At 36.0% G+C, this 13,930-nt stretch overlaps 1 protein-coding gene across 3 annotated transcripts in view; it reads right to left on the reverse strand.

Annotated features, from left to right (window-relative positions):
- The window catches only part of DMD (dystrophin), a 2,245,117-nt gene that overhangs the window by 1,829,356 nt on the left and 401,831 nt on the right, over positions 1–13,930 (reverse strand). For all 3 annotated transcript variants that reach the window (XM_030933724.1, XM_030933725.1, XM_030933726.1), the window contains exons 5-6: positions 13,086–13,178; positions 6,234–6,406 (exon numbers count right to left, since the gene is read on the reverse strand). In XM_030933724.1, coding sequence (XP_030789584.1) covers positions 6,234–6,406; positions 13,086–13,178 — 266 coding nt within the window. The remainder of the gene's footprint in view (positions 1–6,233; positions 6,407–13,085; positions 13,179–13,930) is intronic.

Genomic DNA, 13,930 nt, shown 5'->3' on the forward strand with positions numbered 1-13,930 from the left:
ATACAATGTTTGTATTGTTAATTATACATCAGTCAAGATGTCGGGGGAAAAGAAAATCCTGAAGACGACAAATAATCTACGCTAGCTTATCCGAGCAACAAAAATTTATCTATCTCATCCAGTCTCATGGATTTCAATACCAGTTATTTACTGGTAATGCCCAGTTTTATATCTCTAACCCAGATCTTTTTCCTAAACTCAAAATTATAGATTCTTCTGCATACTCATTATCTCCATTTAGTCATCACAAGCTTCAAGTGTCCTGGATGGAGCTTCTGATATTTATCCTCATCACACTCCCCCAAACCTATCTATTTTTCTTGCTGTTCTCCCTTCCTCAATAACGAACATGCTTAAAATTGCAGTTACTCAGATGAAAACCCTTGGAGTCATCCTTAATGACTATTTTACTCTCACACAACATTTAATTCAAAATGTATTTAGAATTTGACTGCTTCTGACTATCCTCACTGCCATCACTCTAGTCCAAAATCCATTTTATCTTGCATGAATTATCACAATAGCCTCATAACTGTTCCCTCTTCTCTCACTCTTGCCTGTGTTAATCAGTGCACAGCAGAGTTGCCAGAGTGATCTGTTAACATGTTTCATCATATCCGTCTTCTCAAATCTCTACTTCAGGGGAAGTGAAAATTACGTATTTCATGTGATCTACTAAGTCGAACAGGGCCCAGGTCCCTATTAACTCCCTGATTTTATTTCTTGTCTCTTTCCTCAGTTTCCATAAACAGGATCCATAGTTTTCTGCATTTGGATTTGTATTCACTTTTCGAAGACATCAACGTGGCTCATTACTTCACTTCCACTGGGTCTTTACTCGAAAATCACATCACTGGAAAGTTCTTCCCTGCCCAAGCCCTATCTAAAATTGCATCCTAGCCAGGCACCTTGGCTCACACCTGTAAATCAAGCACTTTGGGAGGCTGAGGCTAAAGTATTTGCTTGAGGCCAGGAGTTAGAGACCAGCCTGAACCACATAGTGAGAGCTGGTCTCTACGACTTTAAAAAAAAAACAAGTAGTCAAGTGTGCTGGCATGCCCCTGTGGTCCCAGCTACTCAGGAGACTGAGGTTGGAGAATCACTTGAACCTGGGTGGCTGTAGTGAGCCATGATTGTGCCACTGCACTCCAGCCTGGGTGACAGCAAAACTCAGTCTCCTAAATATATAAATGAAAAAGAAAATTGCATGCCTCACATCAAATTCACATACACTTATTTTCTTTCTCCTTATCTGCTTTATACTGTTCTCATTAACACTATTTAATATATTATATAATTTAATTAAACTTGTCTCTGTATATTTCTCTTCCACTAGAATGTACAATCTTTTATTGCCTGTTTGGTTCACTGCTGGAAACCCAGCCTGACACATAATAAAGGCTCAAGAAATATTTATCAACTACACGAGAGAATGGATGAGCACATATAACGTACATACCATATTACTTGATAATAGAGAAAACGCAAAGGAGTGTAAGAGGCAGTTCTTGTCTTGTAAGGATTTTAAATTTAATGAGCAAGGAAAATGAAGAAGCCATATTAATTAAACTCTAAATGTGAAAAAACACAGACAATAAGAAAATGTTTTATAAAATCTGAAGAGGTCAAAAAAGTTTTCTGAGGCTGAAAGGCGGATTAAATAGACATTTGGGCTTGCATTAAAAATATACTGATAATAGAATTCTAACTTGTGTGAGTATTAGAGAACTGAAGTTCTTAGGGAAGGAAAAAAGCAAGACATGCTCAGATAATCAAGATCTCACAGGCCTGGCTCCATTGGAAGATTCTAAGTATGAAGTGGTGGGAGGTAAGTTTGAGAGACCGAAACTGGTTGAGTTTGCATGAGGTCTTGGCTATTAACGAATTACAATTTATCCCAACAGCACTGGAAATCATTAGTAAAGTGGTTCTTCACCTTTTCTGAATCACAGACACTTTTGAGAATCTGTTGAGAGCTATGAAACTTCTACTCCTACAAATAAGTCTCCATATCTGTTAACAGAATCTATATATTATTTTAGGATATTTGAATCTGTTAATGGACTCCTGTTTAAGAGTTCATCCTTTGCCAAAAAAAAAAAAAAAAAAAAAAAAAAGTTACAAAGGTAGGTTAGCTGTTATTTTCTAAATCCGTAATTCAAAATTGGCCAGGCTTGGTGGCTCACGCCTGTAATCCCTCCTTTGGAAGGCCGAGGCGGGCAGGTCACCTGAGGCCAGGATTTCGAGACCAGCCTAGACAACGTGGTAAAACTCCGACTCTACTAAAAATACAAAAATTAGCCAGGCATGGCGGCTAGTGCCTGTAGTCTCAGCTACTCAGGAAGCTGAGGCAGTAGAATAGCTTGAACCTGGGAAGCGGAGGTTGCAGAGAGCCAAGATTGGCCCACTGCACTCTAGCCTGTGCAACAGAGTGAGACTCTGCCTCAAAAAAAAATAAAAACGTAAATAAATGTACAGATTTGTTTGTTCTTTAATTGCTTCTACTCTGGTTAATACACCAAAATTTTGTACACTTACTAGGAAATCGTAATCCCTCCATATATTCCAAAATACCCCAAACAGCTAACAAGCTTATGGAAACTAGCATATTTGTAAATTGTAAAATGCCTTTACTTAAGAAAAAATATTAAAAATTAAAAAATTGTAGACTATTTAGGGAACTTTTAAGTTCACTACGCACCCTCTGCCTTATCTTCATTTTTTCTGTAGGCAATGGGAGTAGAAAAAGAACATAGGTGGGAACATAAGAAACTAGTTTTCTCATCTACAGCATAATATACAAGGTTGAAGTGAGTATGATGAGCAAAAAGAGCATTGCTTATGTATTCTTGCTGTTTTCCCTTGTCTTCCCCTTTTCCTTGGCCACTAACTAACCACCTCAGTGTGTGGATATGTAAGTCATGTAATTTATTTGAGCTTTGGCATTTTCATTCAAAAAATCAGCATTGCACAAAATGGCCTTTGAGGTCACGTCTAGCATTAAAAATGAATTGTTTTATACCATTAAAATTAACATTATAAATATCTATGATTTTCAAATGCGTAAAAATTGTAAAACTAACCAACTATGGAGGAAACTCACATAGCATTTAATGTTAACCTGGACCATAATTTATGAACTTGCAACCAAGGATTACCAGATTTTTAATAAAATCAACACCATGATTAGGATAGTAAAATTTAAATCCTAGTTCTACCACATACGAGCCAAATAGTTTTAGGTAAATTACATAACCTCTCTATGACTCAGTTTATCTATTTGTGAGATGGGTAAAATGATAGCATCTATGTCATGGAACTTGATGGGATATTTTACCTAGAATGGTGTCTACAAAATCATAATTGTTTAAAAGCATTCATTTCTATTACTTTGCTGTAATGTTAATTACATTTATATAACAACAGTGATGTATTTTCAATTTGCAGACTCAAGCCAAAAACACCTATCTTTACAGAACAGATATAAATGTTACAAATACTACTGATGCAAACATAGTATAATTCAAAATGGGAGGTGGAGAAGAGACGAGAGTAAGTATGTGTGATGATTTTGTCATTTTTCATATTGGTCAAAAGTTGCTTTCTAAGCTTGGTAAAAATTTAACAAGAGGTATACTCGTACCATTTAATGTAATAAAAGCAAAAATTACAAGAATAAAATGATTATAAGTAATCAAATTAGGAAATACCTGGGGATGAAAGGTAATGTGGCTGGGCTTCATACCATGGAATAAATACCTATACTCTTAGAAATTAGTTTGTCAAGAAGTAGAAACATTATCATACATATTATTATAACCATCAGGAACCAAAGTACAAGTAGCTGACACTGACTGCATCTAAGAATTGAAATGTGATAAAGTAGGGTTGGGGTCATGAAGATACACTGTGTTTCTGTTTTCCCTTCGCTCCTGACTCTAGTGTCCATTTTGTTTTAATTTGCTGTGGTAATACACTAAAATAAGGATTTAGGATGATAATTGAAACGTTATAGTTATTGTAATTTTATCTGCATCTTGTACATATTTCTAATCAATTATCATTGGGTTTTAACACAAAAAGTAGAAATCTGGCTTCCCTTGAAGGGTAATGTAGTGGACTTTGCATTCTATCACACAACTTTTAACTTCCATGACCCTGAGTCAACCCTTACGCTCTATATTAACTCCATGTCTTTGTTCTATATAGTTGAGCCACTCAATTACTGAAATCAGGGCACCTCATGACATTCCTAAGTGTGCCAATGACAATCTCTTTGGAACAGAAAGTTCAAGCATTTTTTTTCTTTAAAGAATATGAACATCTGTCAAATACAAAAAGAAGGGGGAGATGATTCATGAAAGAGCATTAAACAACCGTGAAGAACCTCTTGAAAAGTAACCATGTAATGCATAAAGAGTTACTGATGATTCATCCAATATGACAGGAGAGAATATATAAATGAGGCTATTTTGACAGAGAAAGAGTGGGTCAGGGACAGATAAAGCAGGGCAATCTGGGTATGTTTACTATATTACCTACAAATGTATTCAGAAATCATGAAATAGAATATTAACAAATATAGAGTGTGAACATGCTTGCAGGACTGAAGTCTTCCACTTGAAGGGAAAATGTTAGAGAGCCAACAAGGACCATATAGCCTGATCCTTGATATTTTTGCTCATCTGCAAATGTGTACATGAACAGCAAAATCAATATATTCAGGCCCTTAGTGTGAAGCATGTGGCTGCATAAATGAGCATTGACTTAAAACACAGACCAAATGTCTCTATCCCTTCTCATCTAACTGTATTGAAGCTGTGGAAAATTTTTCTTCTGTCATATGGTAAACAATGTGGTAACATTGCTTAACATGACATTTGAATGCATGTCTGCCTCTTTTCTAAAATCAGGTTGCTGAGTAATTCACCTGGAAACCCGATCTGGATGGGGTTAATTAAATCCAGCTGGAGCAAGACACCTGCCAAAGATGCTTATTTGAAGTGTGTTTGCTCTTGGACTGAGCTTTACCATAGAGAAAATTCATATTCTGAGCTTTTCTAGAAGCAGGATTGGCATAGGAAAATTGTAGAATCATCAAAAAAACATAACTTGCACTGAAATTTAGGCAAGATGCAGTCCGGTGTCATTTTAAACACAGTTAATTAGTCAATGCATTTAGCCCTGGGTTGGGTAAATGAAATGGGTAACAGGAAGACCAAAATAGAGTAACTATAGTCCCTCTCTCTCTCACACACACACACATGCATATATATATATACACATATACACACACACACGTGTATATATATATACATATATACAGATATATACATAGAGTCTAAATGGTGTAGTATATATGGTATATATATCGTATCTATAAGTGTGTGTATACTTATACATATGCATTTCCTACACTGTTTTTTCTTGAACTGTTATTAATTCATTTACTGAGCTTTACACAAGAAAAGCAAAAAAAAAAAAAAAAAAACTTTTTTCATCTTAAGAAAAGGAAATACAATGTTGTATGGAATACAGTTAAGGACTTTGGTTCACTGTATTACGGTGAGTTCTTTTTATTAAGATCCACAAAAGCTCTCTTGCTTTATAGCAATTGATTTGCTGTTCCAGCGCAATCGTTTCTTTTGGTATTCTGAACACTACGTCGTAGAATTAATTGTGTTCTGCTCTTTGTCTTGGTTGCTAAAATGTTCTGAGCGTCTTATGACCCTGAACTAGAACAAAGTATACAGGACTTTATGGTGTTTGATATCTGTGTGTGTATTTGATAAGACAGATTCTTTTTCTCCACGCTATTTATCTGATGATGGTAATTAATTTAACTACAACTACTCACATGAGATCTAGAACCATTTTTAGCTGTATAGTTTAGGCTTACACAAACACATTTTCTGTATAAAAAGACCAACCCCGGTCTAGGCAAAGTTAGAATACAACCTGCAGTTTCTGGGAGTCCCAATGTCAAACCCTCTACCATAACCAATTTCATGCTCCACTAATGTTAATATTTCAACAACTAAATTATATGTATCACATAAAACACAGGAAAATATTCTTAATTAGTTCATTCCAATGGAATGTTAGATCAATGTGGTCAACGTACATAACATGTTGTAAAGTAGGACATGATCTGGAACCGTACTGGGGAAAAATATGTCATCAGAGTCTAAATCACCACTTTTAAAAGTTATTTAATGTCTCAGTAATCTTACCTATGACTATGGATGAGAGCATTCAAAGCCAGGCCATCAGACCAGCTGGTGGTGAAGTTGATTACATTAACCTGTGGATAATTACGAGTTGATTGTCGGACCCAGCTCAGGAGAATCTTTTCACTGTTGGTTTGTTGCAATCCAGCCATGATATTCTTCATTACATTTTTGACCTACATGTGGAAATAAATTTTCATAAGAAAACAAATTCCTTGAGCAAGAACCATGCAAACTTAATAGAAATTTTAGGGCCAATTAGTAATAAAACATAAGAGAGTCTACCCGAAGTAAGTCTATTCTAAAAGGTGAGGAGTCTATTCTGATTCCTTGGTGTCTATGCCATACCATTTACTGAATGTGTTCATTATTACTCCTGGATTCTGCCATATTAGAATGAGCATTTACTGTTTATAGAATTGCTCACCTTCTAGCTTTCAATGAACAAGCTAGAGAAGACAGTGTATAAAAACATTAAACTTACTGTTAACCAAGGACTTAAGATATAAAAGTGCTTTTTGAATAGCATAATCATTTTTTCAAGTACATGTTCATATTTTGCCTTTGTTATTAATTGTGGTAATTGGACAAGTTGCTTAACCTTTCGTAGGCCTCATTTCTGTGTATCTTATATGCAAGGTTAGTGTAAGGTCAAAGTACAAAATATGGTCAAATAAAGCCCCTAATTTCATACCATCATTTAACTAGAGTTATATTTACTGTCTGAACTGAAAAGAAGAAATGTTTGTCTTCCTAAAATAAAGAAAAAAGCAACAAAGGAAAGAAATATTTATCCCTAAGAGCTGTACATGTGTAGCCTTGGTTCTATTTTCATTAATTGGTTTCCATGTATTTGATTCTCTCATAGGCGTCATGCATGTAAAGATGTTATTCAGATTATCAAGTTTCATTCTTCTGAGTCATCTGATGCAGAAATCCATTCTAAGCATTTTTTCTAAGTTTCATGAATGCAGTGACACCTCATAGAAAAAACGATGTCTTTTATTAAAGAATTATTTATTATGTATTAAAGACTACTTTTTAAATATAAGCCCCTTACGAGATGCTGGAAGAAGACATCTATGTAAAACTCATTAGTCTGTACCACTAGGAACTTTCCTCTGGGAAGGTTAAGGTTCACATACTATCAACATTTGATCAGATGATGAATATTTATTGTGCATTCTAAATATGACAATTTTACTTTTTCAACCATATAGAAGTTAACAAATGCCTTTGGGGTAAATGTATATTTTAACATCTCCAATGTTAGTCATCTTTTTATTAAAAAGTAAATGCAAATTTTAGGATATACTACTAAATCTCATTTTAACATACTTTTAAAAGATTTGAGATGATGCTTTGTAAACACAGTAATGATTTGGAGATAGGAAAACTTCGCATATATTTGTCACAATCCCTTGATAACTAAGTCTATTATTTAGGAGTGGATTATCCAGTTTTCCTAATTCCTTCTTGACCTACTTATTTAGTCAGTTACTCAGGGAATACAGGTCAACTAATTATGTAATTTGTCTCATATTCTAAAATTATAAATTCCAAACCTTTATGTACAGTGACTGCAGGAGGTGTATTCTGTGTTCTGTGCTAAATCAGGACTGGAATCAGCAGATCGTGGCTTAATGGTGGTAATGGATTTGCAATAATCAAGCAATCCTCCAATGATGAACGCGATTCATTTGTGAAATGCTTGGCCAGTCTGCCCTCTATGCGCATAATGTTAAAGGACAACAAAGTATACAATCCAAAACTCCTTTAGTATCATTAATGTCACTAATTCAGCTTATCAGCCTCAGCCTCATTGTTATTGCTTCTACTTAGGTGCAAATGTTGCACAGAAAAAATGTAATCAAGGGCAATGTATGATAATCATGTCTCCTTTTCCTACATAAAAGGCAGTTTTCAAAAAAATCATTGAGCCAGTCCCAAAGGTGAGCCTGTAAACAAAATTGTCCTGTCCTCAGGTCTGTCTCTAAAAGAGGCTCAATTTAAACAAATGTATTTGTGTGTGTGCCCGTGCATACAACTAGAAATCCATTTTTTGAAAGGAAAAAAGTTGAAATGTCCTTGAGTAGTGATTTTTAAAAATGACTAGGAGTTAACTGGGCCAAGAAGGCATGATGGACATGGAGATGCACCGCCAAGATGGACCTTCAAAGGAAGGGCTTGTTGCTCCAGCTGTGGTCAGGCAGCTTCTTGTTAGTTCTCTCAGGTACCACCTGACTTGCCGAGTCCAGTCAGCCAATGTCACACTCTTTCCAGGGCAACTCACATCTATTGACTGATGAAGGGGCGTAGTATAAACACTCCAGCATTTTAACTCCACTTGAGACAACTCTGAAGGGTCATCCTAGCTGCAAGTTGTCCATGGGGTTGAATAAGGGTGTTACAGGGTTTACATCACAGCTGTAGTTCTTCCTCTTTCCACTCCTGTTACCTCTGCCCTTCTACAGGTGATTTTTTTTTTCCCCAGGGCATGGCTTAATAAACATGCTGCCTGCCAAACTCAACTCCAAAGTCTACTCCCCAGAACCCAGACTGTAATTAAAAGAAGTTGCAGCAGAGGAAGAGAAGTGAAGAAGGGTAGGAATAATCTTATATGGTAAGGATAGTTTGTGTGAAGCTCTGCAGAAGAGCAGAGCAAGAACTGTCTTGCACAGAAGTGACTTGGTAGGCAGAAATTTACAGGGATGGCTTTCAGCAGTGCAAACGTCATCATTCTCCTATAATTGCAAATTGTATCAGTAATACAAAGATTCTAAAGTGAATAGCGCTGCCATTAAGTACATCCCTTGAATTGTCCAGCAAAAGTATGGACCTGACTTCTGATAGCTCACCACTGTTAGCAAGATTTGTTTTTATAACCAGCTGGTTGCCAGAGCCAAGTTTAGCACTCTGAAAAAAAATGGATTGCACTTAAGGAAGAAAAAGATGCCAAACACACGTTACATGCTTTGCAATTTTGTTCAAAGCTGTCTATGCTACAAAATATGCGTTATTGTTTTACGCTAGCAATTTTATTTGAGATGGACACTGGAAAAACAGTAAGGAAAACAGGGTTTGCATTCCTGAGTTTTCACAAGTTCAATGAGAAGTCCTCTATGGCACTATTAATAACATAGTATGTGGCATTAGAACAAGGGGTCAACATCTTTCTATCTCTAAATGCTGCTCTTAATCTGATAGATCTAGAAGGTACATTAAGTTGAGCAAAATGCCCTTTAATCTTGGCTGAGATATAAGGGCTTCTACCATTTAATAGGAAGGAAAATATGTAATGCTGGTAAAAAGCATATTTTTAGATTCACTGGATTATGATGAAGAACACTGAGCAAGACAATTTTTTCAAAGTGTGCTTAATAGTTTTAGAACATGGCAGTGTGATATAAGAGAGAGATGAGATAAGTAAGCAGAGGCTGGGAAGAGTCTACAGTCTTGCCATCTCAAGGATATGGTGATTCAAGGGCATAAATGGAAAACAACATGCTCTAAGAGAGGTCTCGGACAAAGAAAGATTGAAAAAGCATTCTTTGCCGGGCGCGGTGGCTCAAGCCTGTAATCCCAGCACTTTGGGAGGCCGAGACGGGCGGATCATGAGGTCAGGAGATCGAGACCATCCTGGCTAACACGGTGAAACCCCGTCTCTACTAAAAAAAAACACAAAAAACTAGCCGGGCGAGGTGGCAGGCACCTGTAGTCCCAGCTACTCGGGAGGCTGAGGCAGGAGAATGGCGTGAACCCGGGAGGCGGAGCTTGCAGTGAGCCGAGATCCGGCCACTGCACTCCAGTCCAGGCGACAGAGCAAGACTCTGTCTCAAAAAAAAAAAAAAAAAAAAAAGAAAGAAAGTAAAAGCATTCTTTGATATTCCCCATCACAAAAGCTCCTCCACATGCTAATAAAAAAAAAAAAAAATGAACAACTTGCAAGCAAGTGAAGATTTTATCAGACAGAATAGTCTTGAAAGTTTATCTTAGACTAGTTCAGATGGAAAGGACTTCAGGATATTTTTAAAAATGGTAAGATCGTATGAGAAATAGTATAAACGATAAATACAATTCAAAGTGGCTTTTGGAGCTCTGTGCATGCTTGAGTTCTGCTGACTTTGTCAAAACTTACATCTGTGTTACGCAAAGTGGGATCTGCAAACTGGATTCACTCTAAGAATTATTTGTTACTATGCCATAAGATAAAGTCAACAATTGAGAGTGCATCAAGAAACTTATGTAGTGATTTTACAGAGTACCATTTATGTCTATTGCATTTAATAATAAAGGAGGAAGCTTGGGTATTATTTTTGTAATGCTTTGGTTTTATTGTATCTTACATACAATGGATTAGGGGAAAAAAGTGTTCCTTCCTCAAGATATTTCGAGAAATACTGCGCAACATATGAAAAGCAGCTTGGGGAGAGGTGGGTATGTTGCTTGGTGGTTCTATTTCAACCATCACTATATGGAACGGGCTGAAAATCGGCCAACTTGGGCTCACTTAAGGCTCCTATGAGCTATTCTTTGTTGCCAGCACATATTAATTCCTGCTCTTTCTCTTCCCCTCTCCCCGCTTACTGTTGTGAAATAGTATTAAGCCTGTTCAAAGAAGTTGGAATAAAAATATATGCGGGCCAATTAGGAGAGCAATATGGCTGCTGAATTGAGTAGGTACACTTAGTGTCTGCTCACTATCTGACTCTAAGCAAGAGCAATCTACAATTCAAGTTAAAATTCAAGTTTACCAAATGAAGCCATGACATCTGCTATAATAGGGTTGGACCTGAATTATTACTCTCAGTGAAATAAGTCAGACACACAATAGCATGTATTATATTGATATAAAATATCCAAAAAGGCAAATATGTATGGACAGAAATAGACTGACAATTGCCTAGGGCTGGGGTTGGAGTGAAAAATGACTGTAAATGGAGAAAAAACTTCTTTTTAGGGTGATGGAAAAGTGCCAAAATTAGACTGCTATGATGGCTATATTACTCTGTAAATGTCCTACAAATTTTAATGAACTGGCGGGTTGGTGGGGATATATTCATCCCTCAAAATAGTTTGAGAAGCTACCAAGAATCAAAACTAAACCAGGTTGATGCAAACTGAATTTTGCACTTAGAATGGGTGCATTGATGGTATAACAATTACATTTCAAAAAAGCTGATTTATAAAAAAGTAATCCTGACCAGTAAAAATAGCAGTCATTTCTCAGCCTCCAAATTTTTAAATGAGTGGAAAACTTCAAGCAATCAAGTCATATGACACACTTCAAATAAAAGTGGTATACTACACTGAGTGTCTTGCAGATATTCTCCCACTTAATCGTGATAAGAAACATATACATGTTTATTTTTATTTTTACTCTTTTGATAGTGAAGGGACCATGGTCCAGAACAGGGGTGACAATATACCAAATGCCACTAAGGTGCTAACTGTGGAAGTTTAAGTTCATGTTGGTAAATACATATACACACATATGCATATATATGTGTAAAATGAGTTATGTGTATATATACAATGAGTGAATAGTATTAGTGAATGTAAGTTCATGTTGGTCATATATACATATATAATGTGTGGATATGACTGTACATATACAAACATGTATATTGTATATATGCGTGTATATATATATACACACTCATATATATATACACATGCATATTGTATATATGCATATATATATATACACACACACACATATATACACATACCCATATATGTATGGGTATGTGTATCTTTTCCACAAATCCTTCAATCCATTTTGCAGAGGTCAAATAGATAGTCAGAAGACCCTATGCTCGCTTATTCTACTACAAAGACACATGCACACGTATGTTTATTGCGGCACTATTCACAATAGCAAAGACTTGGAATCAACCCAAATGTCCATCTGTGACAGACTGGATTAAGAAAATGTGGCACATATACACCATGGAATACTATGCAGCCATAAAAAAGGATGAGTTTGCGTCCTTTGTAGGGACATGGAGGCAGCTGGAAACCATCATTCTTAGCAAACTATCACAAGAAGAGAAAACCAAACACCGCATGTTCTCACTCATAGGTGGGAACTGAACAATGACATCACTTGGACTCGGGAAGGGGAACATCACGCACTGGGGCCTATCATGGGGAGGGGGGAGGGGGGAGGAGGGAGGGATTGCACTGGGGAGTTATACATGATATAAATGATGAATTGATGGGTGCTGACGAGTTGATGGGTGCAGCACACCAACATGGCATAAGTATACATATGTAACAAACCTGCACGTTATGCACATGTACCCTAGAACTTAAAGTATAATAAAAAAAATAAAATAAAAAAATATATATAATTTCCAAATCAGATTATGGAGTTTGTATGTATAACACATTTATGGATAGAGATACCCATACTCTACTCATCTTTTATTGGCAATAATTTATGTTAAGAGTACCCAAGACTGAGAAAACCCCATTCCTTTGATAGTGATTTGAATTTAAAAATGCCTTTCTTTTTACGAAGCTATGTAAATTCACTTATAGACAAATTATAGAACATACATTTGTGAAAAAAAATTAGTCACCTATGACTGGGACTTTGTATTTTTACCTTATGCCTACTCAATGAAATAAAATTTTGAAAAATATTCCTGTAAATGTACCAGAACCTATTTTACACCATGATGATCCTTAACATTTCAGATGACATGGTTGTGTCAATTTAAAAAGTAGCACTATGGAGAAGGGTTTGTTATTGTTAGAAATACACATTCGTTTCACAGGTCAAGGGCAGAAATAAAGAAAAGCAAGATTCATGTTACCCAAAAGGAAACTATTCATCAGGATTCTTACCTGCCAGTGGAGGATTATATTCCAAATCAAACCAAGAGTCAGTTTATGATTTCCATCTACGATGTCAGTACTTCCAATATTCACTAAATCAACCTGTTAAAGAGAAGGGGAAAACATTTAAAGGTAAGAGACCAAATGCCTACTTGTAATAACAATAATAAAAATGTGAAGGTAATTGCATTTAGCTATTTTCAGGGACTCAGCATTAAAGTATTTTAAAAATAATCTAAAAATTAAACAAAATACATTAGAAACCACTCTCCATAACAAGCGTCCCATATATATTTACTTTTAGTGCATGAATAGATTACTGCAGATTAGAGAGGCCAACTGGAGTATCTCCAAACAAAATGTCATAAAGGATGTCTAAAATTAAGATATGCTTTCTAGTATAGAATTATAACTCAGAAAAATTCAGCAGTACTTCCATCTATCTCCGGGGAGTGCCAGTATAATTAAGGCTGACTGCATTTTACTAAAATACCTCTGTTTTAGAATGAATGTTAGGTATCTAATAAACAATGGAGCAAACTGCCAGCTCTCTTATCTCTGTCTAGGACTGTGTTTGGAAATGAAAATCTGGCAGTGTTTTATTTGCCTTAATCAAGGCAAATCTCTATGTCTCCTGTCCTTCACATTACTCAAATGTTTAGGTGGAGTACGGTTAAACACAAGCATCTGAAAAATAAGCATGTGAGAAGATGTTCAATGTTGTTAGCCAGTAGAGGAATGCAAATTATAAACCACAATAATCTATCACTGTACATGTATCACAACAGCTAAAATTAAAAAATAGTGCCATAAAATGCTGGTGAGGGTGTGGAGAAACTGGATCACTCAACCCC

Source organism: Rhinopithecus roxellana, chromosome 7 (assembly GCF_007565055.1).
Source record: "Rhinopithecus roxellana isolate Shanxi Qingling chromosome 7, ASM756505v1, whole genome shotgun sequence".
Taxonomy (NCBI): Eukaryota; Metazoa; Chordata; class Mammalia; order Primates; family Cercopithecidae; genus Rhinopithecus; species Rhinopithecus roxellana.